At 38.2% G+C, this 12,209-nt stretch overlaps 1 protein-coding gene across 6 annotated transcripts in view; it reads right to left on the bottom strand.

Moving 5' to 3' along the window:
- LOC110838284 (lachesin-like) overlaps positions 1-12,209 on the bottom strand; it is a 310,561-nt gene that overhangs the window by 19,223 nt on the left and 279,129 nt on the right. For all 6 annotated transcript variants that reach the window (XR_002546044.2, XR_015533562.1, XM_087342517.1 and 3 more), the window contains one exon: positions 1,255-1,539. Coding sequence is in view for 4 of the 6 variants with exons in the window: in XM_087342517.1 (XP_087198643.1) it covers positions 1,255-1,539 (285 nt within the window). In the remaining 2 variants the exon portion in view is untranslated. The remainder of the gene's footprint in view (positions 1-1,254; positions 1,540-12,209) is intronic.

The following is a 12,209-nucleotide window of genomic DNA, read 5'->3' as shown; positions in this document are numbered from 1 at the left end:
TCATTTCACGTTCCGCATCGAATGATCGATTTACAAATTACGACATGTTTCGGTTATATTTATACCTGAGGACGGTTAAATATAACCGAAACATGTCGTAAAAAAGTTCCAATTTGTAAATCGATCATTCGATGCGGAACGTGAAATGATATTTTAAATATTTTATATTTTATTATCTTATTAAAAATTGTGATTTGACGGAAAATATTAAAATATTAACCTAATTCACAATATGACGCAAATATACTACCTTAAGTAATTTTTCGTGCTTCAAATGTTTGGCTGGCTGTAACGATTTATGAATGAATCGAACCTGCGACCCGAAATTCATTCACCATCGTAGTTTGGTGAGCAGTCACTGGGGTTGCCATGGAAAATGACACAATCGAGAGGCACGTAACTTCTGGACAGTCAGCCATGTTGAGCGGAAACATCGCGAACAGGAAGTCAGTATTAATAGGATCGGGGAAGTAGAAGTCACGGGGCGAAGCTGAAACAGAACTGGGCTCAGCGGAAGAGCAGCTTGACTCAAGTTTTGAACGATGCTGATAACATCCGGCGAGTGACAATTCTGCTTTCTCTTATGCGCTCCTAAAAACTGTTTCGGAATTTTCTGTATTGGAGTACATCTTGGTCTAACAGATGCTTTAAACATGCCCACAGATGCACAAAAGTTGCTTATAAGTCAATAATTCCAAATATGATTATGTGTGAATCTTTTAAGTTATGTGGACTGTGGTGTTTTATACCAAACGATTATGCGGTCGGAACTCTGTTCAATAGGAAATAAAGCAGTATGAATTCTGCCAGAGGGTGTATCAGTTTAGAAAGTCTACGGAATCGTATTCACGAACAAATTATGAGCAGGTTAAATTCGGCGAATGCTTGCTACAAGCGTAAAGATCAAAGTACACGTAACTATAATTTTGGCTCCTGTTTCGTATGCGTGTGAAAATTTGTCTCTTGCGCCAAAGAACGCTGTGAAAGAGATAGGTATTATATATAGCACGCATTGAGGAGATTAACTTATATTTTGCCTGGAGTGCCTGAAAATAAGAGAGCAGTCGGAAAATTCAGGAGTACATATGATAATATTAAAGTGGATGTTAGGGAAATTTAATTGGAGAGTTTGGACTGGATTTAGGTGAACACGGTAATGAATCTTTGGGTTCCATGAAAGGAAGGGAATTTCTTGATTAGTTCAGCGTACTATTTGGCTTCTCAAGAACGATTGTGCTGCATGTCAGTACTTACCGTAAAGCCGGATGGAGCCCTCTGTCTCGCCCAGCGAGTTCTTGGATATGCACCTGTAATTGCCGAAGTCCTTGTCTCGCAGATCCCGGATAGTCAACTTCATGTGCGCTCTGTAGCTGTTCGCCGTGGTCTCTGTGTCGTATTTTCTTGTCGGAAGAATCATCACGTTCTCGTAGACCCAGTAACTGATGGCGCGAGGGTACGCTTCTGTGTGACAGTCGATCGTGACGTTGGTACCGGCAGGGGCCCCTACCAGTTGGTTCGGCACCCATATCATCGGCGAGACTGGAACACAAGACAGATGCCGGGAAGTTGTCGAGACAAGTGCCAAAAATCTACTGATATGAAAGTCGATTCCAGCCGACATTAGGAGCATGGAGCAGTGTCACTGCTCGGAAGCTGAAGTTCCCACCTGTTATGGAACCAAAAAGTTCATTACCGTTTTCACATAAAACTCGTCACTGTGTCCTACATTTAAGCAGATGAATGCATGAGATCTGAGGTTCTCAAGGCGTCGAAGATGTCGAGATGATGGCCTTCTGGGTTGTGGCGCATGGGCCTGTAGGTTTAACGCTGAAGATGGAGGAATATGTCTCTCCGAAACCTTGGTATCAACCTACGTGTCCACACAGCGCCACAACCCACAAGATCACCGACGTCAGATAAACAAAGTTCACACTGTTACCAGATACCACGGTTCATACACATACAAAGCAAGTGATAAAAGTATTAAGATCACAGCGCAGTGTAGTCTCATGTAAAATTACCGACGTTTCGGAGATTACTGCAATTTCACTAACACAAAATTAATCTGTTGCGATTTTGGAAATTATACTTTCAAACTAAGGGCATACAAAATTTATGTACACAAGTACAAAGGAAAGAGAACACTCGGAAGACCTAGGCATAGATAGGAAGATTAATATTGAAGCACATCTTAAGTAAACATGGCGGACCGGGGGCTGGCTTTATAGGCAAGGTTACGAACATCATAAATTATAAGAGGCGCGGAATTTGGTAAGATAAGCGACTAGCAGATTCCCAAGAAGGTATTTATTTTGTGTAGTTAGTTGGAATAAGCAGCATAGCAGAATATGAAACTCTCCCAATCTCATTAACCTAGTTTCTATTATGGCAAGTTCTCGCCATTCTAATATTTTAGCTTGATTGGGTGTTGTTTTGTCAAGGTTAGGCAGAAACTGCGCTCAGCCACTTAATTTGTTAATGGGTCGGTGAATCGCGGTTGACAAGACATCCCAGCGCCACCATTCATATTAATGAACAGTCTCAAAAATACCTTCTCAGGAGTAACTTTCATTTTCGAAAAATATAAAATGTAGGAGATAAAGAGTCCCAAAGAGTGAGGGGGGGGGGGGTCCGTGATGTCAGTTGTATGACAGGAAGCTGTTATGCAATTGGACGGAGTGGTAGCTGTCAGTAAAACAATACTAGCAGACTGCGAAGCGTGCAGTCTCACTTGCAGGGGGAGATAAATACAATTTTGGTCCCGTTTTGCAGCTGACAGAATTCGAAACACTGCTGATAACAGTACGAGAACTTCGCACATTAGCGAAACGCTTCGTAAACTAAAACCCGCTCTCAGCATGAAAGGCTAAATTAAACATTTAAACTTTATCGCTCACAAATGTAGCGCTTAGTTAATGCTCTTCAGAATATAAGAATTATCTGCAACATTGCACAGGGGGCAGTAGAAACTCCACACGACTGGGTCTGACCACAGGACGTGCCTCTTCGGCACGAGGGGACGTAGCGTGTTGTCATGTGATAAAGCTGATTATGCTGTATCTTGGGGCTAAAATGTGTGCTCTCAGTTCTTCAGCGCTTAACGCTGTTTCATGGACGTAAAACAATGCAGTTACACAGAGGGTACGACTTAAAGGTCTGGCGTGCGTGTGTATATATAAGGGTAAGTTGTAATATTTGAGGTTCTCACGGCGGGGAAGATGTTGATGTTGGTCTTCTGGGTTGTAACGCCGTGTGGACGTGTAGGTATATACCAGCATTTCGGAGAAATATGCTCATTCTATCTTCAAATCCGAAAACAATATAAAAGAACTGATAAGATTCACGCCAGAGATGTTACATCATAAAACTTACCAGCTACAACACTGCCTTCATAACCCTACGCTATCCTTCATTCCCGTTTTGTTTTGTTCAAAGCAAACTATTTGTTTCCACATGTCAGTCACTGCCGAAAGGTGGTTCGCTGTCCACAGATAGCAAACCGCGTTACACACGTCTCTTACAGAGATGATTCGGATATTTGAGAAAATCCTCTTTTAAAATTTCATGGAACGAGGGGACAAGAATAATAAGGAAAGATAATGCAAATAAAATGGGGGGGATCAGCAAACTTATAACACGTTAGGGGAGAAAATGTTACAGTGATTTCTAACATGCCGCTCCACTCCAAACGCCATTAAAAGGAGAATGTATGGCTAAGATGTGACGATAATTGACACCAATGCTGAAATGAATAATGAATTCCAAATTCGGTAAGTGAATTACAATTATCATGATGAATTACTCCTCTTTGTGAGCTGGAAATAAGCAAATTAACACGAAATACAGGTTTTTAAATTGCAATTTACATTGTCAGTGGCAAACTGAATTTGAGTTCCACCACGAATACGTAACTATATTTTTTCCCCTTAAAATATGCATATACTTTTAAAAACTCTGTAAATACTGACCCCATAATGACAGAATTGCTTTTATGATTAACAGTAATAAAAACAATAATAATAATAACACAATTTAATTAATTTATTGTGTGCTTGGCGGTAGTCAAACAAGGCCAATTACAGCCAAGCACAAAAACAACAGGAATCCTTGTTATTATCTTCGCCTAATTTAGCCGGAATATTCCTAAAACTATCCTCTCTATCCTCACGTGGTTATTCCTTAAAAGTTGTTGAAGGAACTTAGCACTCAGGCCTACATCATGAAACCACTTAGCATTTCCATCTGGTGTCTAATAACGCGTGAAGCCTTATCTCCGCACTGCCTACAGTCCGTACACTAAAGCTCAGACACAGATGTAAATTTTTCTATAATACTATATTTCTTGTGTACAATTATAATAATGATAATTTACACCACATAAACTTCTTTTTCTTCTTATTCTTGTTATTACTAATACGCTACCTGACTGGCGCATAGGGACCCAAGATACTAGAAACCCTGAAAAGGCCATGACCCCTCCCACCCCGTCTCGTGGGGCCCAATAAGCCTCGCACCTTAAAGTACAACAGCGAAACAACGAAGCATGCACCACGCGGTGTCTGTAATCCTGTTAACGCAGACATTCTGCAACAAAGAATATCTACATGCGTGTTTTAATGGCACACTACCGCCCTCTGTGAGTGCCGTAGAGAGCCTAAATAGATTACAGGGTGTTTAAAACAGTAGGACGCAACACTTCTCTATTACCGCGTCGTCTGGGGCGTGGGTCTTGACCATCGTGGGTCCCAATTCCACCGGAGGCTTGTCTTCGTCTTCCTGTACTATTCTGTGTTGTTGCTCTGCCTTGCGACCGGCCCATCCTTTTTCTAACTGTCGAGATAAGGTTAAAGAAAATGATGTCTTTTGGGATTTTGCGCCGTGCAGTCTGGTAGAAGTTTATCTACGTTTTAGAAGTCCATCATCAGGGCGCTCATAAACCTGATGATAAAGACAGGAAGCGCCTCTGAAACGTCGGTAAATTCTACCAGAATACCTAACCTAACACCTCTTAACATCCAAGAAGACAGTCATCTTTAAAAACGTCGCTGGGAGAATCTGAAATCTTAATGTTCCGTAACGATACAAAAGGAAGCGGGCAAGTTCCTGTGAGAACTGCAAAACCACGGCGAAGGGATCGCCACAAAGGCCTACTTTCCAGTTTTATACTGAGTTGGTTAAGAGCGCTTCAGACACCTCGTATAAAATACAACTGATTTTCACAACAGAAGTCAGTATTCTTGACGTTAGTGACACATGGGGTAGCCTTGTATGTCTATCAATTTATGTAACGACGATATATCAGCTGCATGAGTTATAGGTATCTGATGAGAAAAGTCGTGAGCTATTTCAGCTACCATACCAGCCTTCTGCCTAATTTAAATTGGAAGAACCACGAATAATCAAAGTCAACTCAGCTGAACTCAGGACCGAGGACTTAGCCTGTTACTTCCAGAATACGAACCAAGCTTTTTAACCACTCAATTACGACTTTGGGCGAGACGGCCTCCGACAGTACTTTCACATACAATTTCACGAAAATTAAAATTATGGGGGACGTACAGTCACACGTGTGGTGTATGACATTGTAGGTCTCTGTTTAGTTACGTTGTAAAGTGAAGTTAATCACACAGAGGAAATTTGTATTTCAAATTCGACTTTTGTATAAAATGGAGGACAAACAAGTAAAAGTCAAAAAAATATACGAGTCATTTCCGGTACGCACTGTAGGACCGGCAACGTGTGACGTACACGACGCACAAAGAGTTAGGAAAAAAAACTTTTGCCATTTCCAGTAGCGAAAATTTCATTTTTATTATTTCTTGCATACGTTGGCACTGTTTACATGCTGAAAGAAGTATCAGGAGCGCTCTGGGGGGGGGGGGGGAGATTGTAGGGGATGAGAAGGAATGTGGGGGGGGGGGGGAAGAGGAGTTCAATTTCGGAAAGAAACTGGGGCTGCTGGAGCTGCATCCCCCGGGAGGAATAATTCTTTCTCGCCATCCTCATAGTGTGTAGTAGCATGATCAGGGCGGCATCCATTTGCAAGGACGAAGAATCAACGCCAGTGCCAAGTGGAGTGAAGATGAGGATAGACAATAACAGATCGAGAGAGATGCTGAGGCTGAGAGGAACAATGAGGTATCTGACATTTTCAGGACTCTCTAAAACACTGTAGGACTAGGGTAGCATGTAGCTTCCTTCAAGGGGTGAAATCTTGGTCATTCTAGTGCCTGAAAAGTTGTGTTTAGTCGCCATAAAGGCACACCATTGGGACCCCATCTTGAATCAGCTCTGTCCAACGCGTATCTTCAGAACTTATGTCCTTAAGTTAAATTGACCGTCCCATCACAGTCGTTTTCCTAATGGCTTCTTGTTACGATGAAGATGGCTGTGTTCTGGGTTGTTGCACCGTCTACCTGATGGAATTCATTCGGCGATTCAGAGGTGGTTACTGCTACCATTAACTTAGAGATTAATATCTCAGATACGTCGATAAACATCTGCGAGACTAAATGCTACAAAACCCATATTCAGATTCACAGCCGTGGAAACCTCAGATCCCACAAATTAGCAAGTACTTCTGTTAGCAGATTTCGTGCTGCATGCACAACCTATCACATCATCCCTTTAATCCACACGCGCACTAAACTCTGTACAGAAATATATCGTGCAGTGTTGCCACATTTATTCTCGTGTACTAAAATTTTTATAATTATTATAGCTCAGATTCCTTTTGAAAGTTTAAAATGTGTTCATAAATATTCATAATGCTTTTCGTTGTACTGTCATATCTTAAGACGTTGTTTAAATATTAAAATAAAACAGGGAAATTACAAGTGATCTGAGCGGTTTCAAATATGTAACAAAAGCTGAACACCACACAGAAATGGAACTTGCAAAATTTGAAGGAGAATTTAAATAAATGTTTGTACCGCGCGTACAAGCGAAGTAATTTCGAGCAATGCCAGTAGGAGATCAACTGTTGATATGGCTTTAAAATGAAGACTGCACTCCACAGAGCGAACTGAATTCGCACCTGGAACCTCCTCCGAAAGCCTGTTGAACAGAGGCCGCGGATTTTTTGGAACCGAAGTCGAACACTCGAAATGCTTCCTCTCCTCCAGTCACCATTTAAGTCTTCACATTCAAAACCTGTCTCCACGACGACAATTTTAATTTACTGATGTCTGTGCCTACGTCTCACTGCAGCCAAAAAACTCTTAGTGCATTTCTTATTTCTACGCAGACGCCACATGTTCTATAGCTAGTTCTCTAACACAATAACTTTAAATACCTTTTAAATTTAATTGAATAAAAATTTACTTGGATATTATCCATCGTCTAGTAATAAAACGTAAAAACGACGTTTCGGAGATGAGGCTCTATCTCCGTCTTCAGGTTCCTACTCAGTTGGGCCCACTAGATAGAGCTAATCCCTATCTCCGGAGATTTACTAGACGATGGATAATATCCAAGTAAATTTTTATTCAATTGACTCTTCACCATCGTCAAGAAGTTTTAGATTTGATATACCTTTTAAATTTGTTCTTTGTTTAAGTTTACGTCGTAGTTTATTTACCTGTCTTTTATTTTATTTTTCTTCGTGTATTTACTTATTTGTTCCTTCGTTAATTTACTTTTTCGACTCTTTCTTCCTTCCTGTCTGTCTCACTTCCTTTTACCCCGTCCGGAACTAGCAAAGTGTCTAGCAGGAAAGACTGCGGCCTTGCGGGGCTGCCAACATGTTCCATATAAATAATAGCGCTAGTATATTCAGCCCCTCGCTGTTTCATGATTTATGCACCCTAAGAGCTTCTAGCTGCCTCAAAGCATCTTATTCTTTTTTTTTTAAACCAAGCAGCAGCTCATATGATAGACTAGACAGCTCAACAGTAGGTCCGGGTTCAAATCTACGACCTTCATTTTATCTGCGAGCCTGAACTTATAAGTGTCTCTGGCGCACGAAAAAGTGTCTCTCTCAGACGATACAGAGTTAACCGGGTCTTCATCAACTTCAAAAGTTATCAGGAGTCACAAAATAACACGTAAACAAATATGGACGACGAAAAAATCCAAACGGATACATGTAACTGAGCGAGTAATCAATGTGATATATTTTACTCTTTACAAAATATTATTAAGGCGATAACATTGAAGATAAAATAGGCAATGAGTGTAGCACGAACGGGAAGTTGAGAAAATTGTTGAAGATTGTAGTCTCAAAAAGAAGATCCTATACGTAATTTGTCCATATAGGAGCTCCAAACATTTATGAATAATGCGAAATACTTGAATGAATCAGCAGTCATGTACGATTAGATATGGCAGCCTTAATATGAAGATAATTAGATAAAAAACAAACAAAAAATACATATTCCAGCGCCAACAGTGTTTTGGAACTACCTGGATAAACTTCCGTAAAGCGTAGCCTGTGAAGTGTGCTTAAATGTTTGAACGGCGTAAATTAAGACATCTACGTATGTTCCGAGCGGAGCACTTCACTTTTAAAAATGACCAGTGCGAAATAACCAGCAGTGGAGACCGAAACATTCAGCTGTAATTTCCAAAGAAAACATCGGCCCAATACAATTTGACATAACATTTAACAGAGCAAAGTTTTTTTTTCATATTCGGGAGGACTCAGTTTCAAATCTTGGTTCAAAGACTGACTGTTCAGTCCATATTATTTTAATATTATCACTAAAATGAAAGTGGTCTCGTAGCTTCAGGTGTTTAGATGACATCTGTATAAATTTATCATTTTTCTCATTCTTGCTCCATGCCCCGCCCCATCTCATTTGATCACTCTAGCCGCATTTGGTGAGAATTAAAAACTATAAAGTTCCGCACAATGCAAGTTTCTTCATCATCTGCTTAATTCCTCCCCTTAGCTCCAAATATCCTCAAACACCTTGAATCCGCGTTCTTCCCTTAATGTCACAGGCAAAATTTCACACACGAGAGAGATTATAATTTTGAAAACCGTTGAATTCAAGGCCTCAGACAGTAGACGGGAGGACAATATATTCTGAAGTGAACAATGAATAACACGCAGTCACTGAACTGGTGATAAATACCCCATCGACACTTATCGATACCACCGTTGTAGTATTTTATCTGTGGCTTTGGATGCGCACAGTAAACGGTATCTCTGTGCCACGTAGCAACAAGAGATAAGTAAAATAATTGAAAATGTATTCTAAAACATATTATGAGGTCACATCCTAACGAAACGCCAATTCGGGTCCATGGTTAAAACCCCAGTTTGAGTTTAAAACCAGTTAGCTGCAAACTGACGGCTGTATCTAATTATAGCTCCTTCAATAATTTAGAAATTAAATATAGTTGATTATTTGTTCAATTCTAACGAAAATTAGAGTTCGCTAATTAATCGAAAATCACTGTTGATTACAACTAATTGCGTAAACAAATTTATAATACGCTCATTAATTCTGAAAAGATTCGTTTGTAGGATTTTTGAAATTCAGGTACATTACAAATAGAATTACATGCACAGTTCAATTAGTTTTTCGAATTTCCATAAATTAAAGAACGAAACGAGCTTCACTGCAATGTTAAAATTAATTATATTTGGTGAAGTAAAAGACACGGAATAATGCCAAATTATTAAACACAGAAATATAATAACCATCTCCGTGTGGTATCAACATTTCAAGACAAACCACACACGTACCGGACTCTCTAATATCAGTATAAATCAAATAATAATTATTCATTTTCTACAGTGAGGATATCTGGCGACTGTGACGCTGAGACTATAAAAGGCGGTAAGTGATGCAGTGACTGCGCATAGCGGGAAGGCGACCAGCACAGCCGCCAAATATCCTCACTGTACAAATCGGTAATAACAACTTTGTGGATGCACGAACTTGTGAGGTGGGAGCGCCATTCAATATAGGGGTCCTGGTAATGTAACTTAAACAATGTGCAAATTCTGTTGAGCCTTTTTTTTTTGCAAAATGAGAAATTTAATTATTCGTGGTTTTTTCCGTCTAATCACAATTGCATATAAATAAAATTATACATAAGATATTAAAATATCATTTACATATTTGGTACATCTTTTTACTACATGTTTCGGTTACATTGAACCATCTTCAGGTGTAAAGTTAAAAGTTAAAAATTATAATTTTATAAACTAAAACTTAATTACTGTTGTTGTGTAACTTCTGATGATATTTACATCCAAATTCATTGGAGCGACATATCTAAGCTCTTCCTCGGTATGTTCATTTTTACATTTTACCTTTCTTTTTTATTTATTTTTACCTTATTACATTTTGTTTTCTATACTCGTTCTTTCAAGTTCAGTAATATTTAAAAATATTTTAAATTATTTACGTTACAGGCCAATGTTAAACCACTATCACTTCAAAATATACCCTCACTCCAATGAATTTGGATCTAAACATCATCAGAAGTTACACAACAACAGTAATTAAGTTTTAGTTTATAAAATTATAATTTTTAACTTTTAACTTTACACCTGAAGATGGTTCAATGTAACCGAAACATGTATTAAAAAGATGTACCAAATATGTAAATGATATTTTAATAACTTATGTATAATTTTATTTATATACAATTGTGATTAGACGGAAAAAAACACGAATAATTAAATTTTAATTCACAATATGACGCAATTATATCAACTTAAGAATGAGAAATAACAAAATGGACGTTGTATTGAATAAATGTTTACTTTTAGTTTTGACAGTGATAAGTAATAAACCATCGGAGCTATACTTTTTAATTTAGCATCGAGATTATCCTGAATATTTCTTTACCTCTCGCTGTCACTTTTGTTACAAAAATTTCTTCATGTTTCAAAACATGTTCTGGATACCTTATACACCAGTCATTGCTTTTAAGAGCCCCAGTTTATAACAAAATGTCCACTATCTCGTTTTCCTTACAGAATTTTTATTTTTGTTTAAAACGAACACATATCTCTTTATCAATATATTTTGCCCAATTACGATGTAGTTTTATTCTGAATTTACTCTTCCTAATAATATTTCGTAATCTATACATGTAATCTGTTTATATATATATATATATTCATATAATTTCTTACCTTTCTAGTTTTAATTACATAGGTTCGGTTAGGTTAGGTTAAATTCTTACTAATTCGTTGCTGCTTGTATTTATAAAAAAATTCCCATTTTCTGTGTGCACCAAACAACAGGAATTCCATTGTTTACGTTTATATTCTATTTAAATTTTACCGAAGGGTGTTTCTTAACGATCGAAACTATTCAACAACTTAAAGTCTTAGACACTGAACTTCAAATATCATTCAAATTCGTTGACTAATTACGGTGACGCAGACAGACAGACAGACATACCCTTTCCATTTTGGAATAATTTTACGTACTGTGTGTAACAAACTTATCATAACAACATGTGCATATAAACATACGTACAGATAAACTGAATTTAAACATGAAATTACCGGAATATTTTAATTACGTCCTACAGAACCGCTTGTCAGCAACTGAACATCCATTGTTAAACTTATAATTCGTTTGTTTGTTCACAGCTTTCGGATTAATTACACACTACAATTATTACATTATTATCAAATGAAATAACAGAACTATTTTGGAATTTTGTTGGCAATAAATGGTCATCGCTTTTACGTCTCTTCACAATTAGCAAACGGTCGGATTTCGGCTTTTATTAGTCCATTCAAAATCCCTTTTGTTTGCTGTGTGGTACATCACAGTTCATAATGATAGAAGGGCTGCATCAATGGCCGATCGATTATCAGAGCAAGAGAGATAAGAGACTAATACGCTTGAACGACGCACCTTGCAAATGCTAGTCAGCACCAGTTAAGAGACGTCACGATTATTAAAACCGAGCTTAGAAACAAAATAAGGTTCATAGGATTTAAAGTTTGAGTCCGAATATGGCTGTCTTTTGGGTTGCATCGCGGTGTAGTCTGGAAGATATGTATCGACGTTTCGGAGGTAATTGCTTCTTCCATCATCAGGACGATAAAGGTAATACTTATATGACGCAAACATTTTCAAATGTAGCTGTTAGTTACTAAAATACTAATCTTTCCCCAACATCAGGAATTATACACCATACGAAATTCATTTTATAAAGCATTTCAAATTAATAATTATGGAATGATTACCAATTCGGGAAAAAATCTTAGTATAATGTCAATATGGCCG

The sequence above is a fragment of the Zootermopsis nevadensis genome, unplaced genomic scaffold (genome assembly GCF_977971745.1).
Source record: "Zootermopsis nevadensis isolate Lab colony 2312 unplaced genomic scaffold, Znev_1.0 Znev_ptg000003l, whole genome shotgun sequence".
NCBI lineage: Eukaryota > Metazoa > Arthropoda > Insecta > Blattodea > Termopsidae > Zootermopsis > Zootermopsis nevadensis.
Note: the sequence above shows the minus strand (reverse complement) of the source record. Positions and strands in the feature narration are given on the sequence as shown.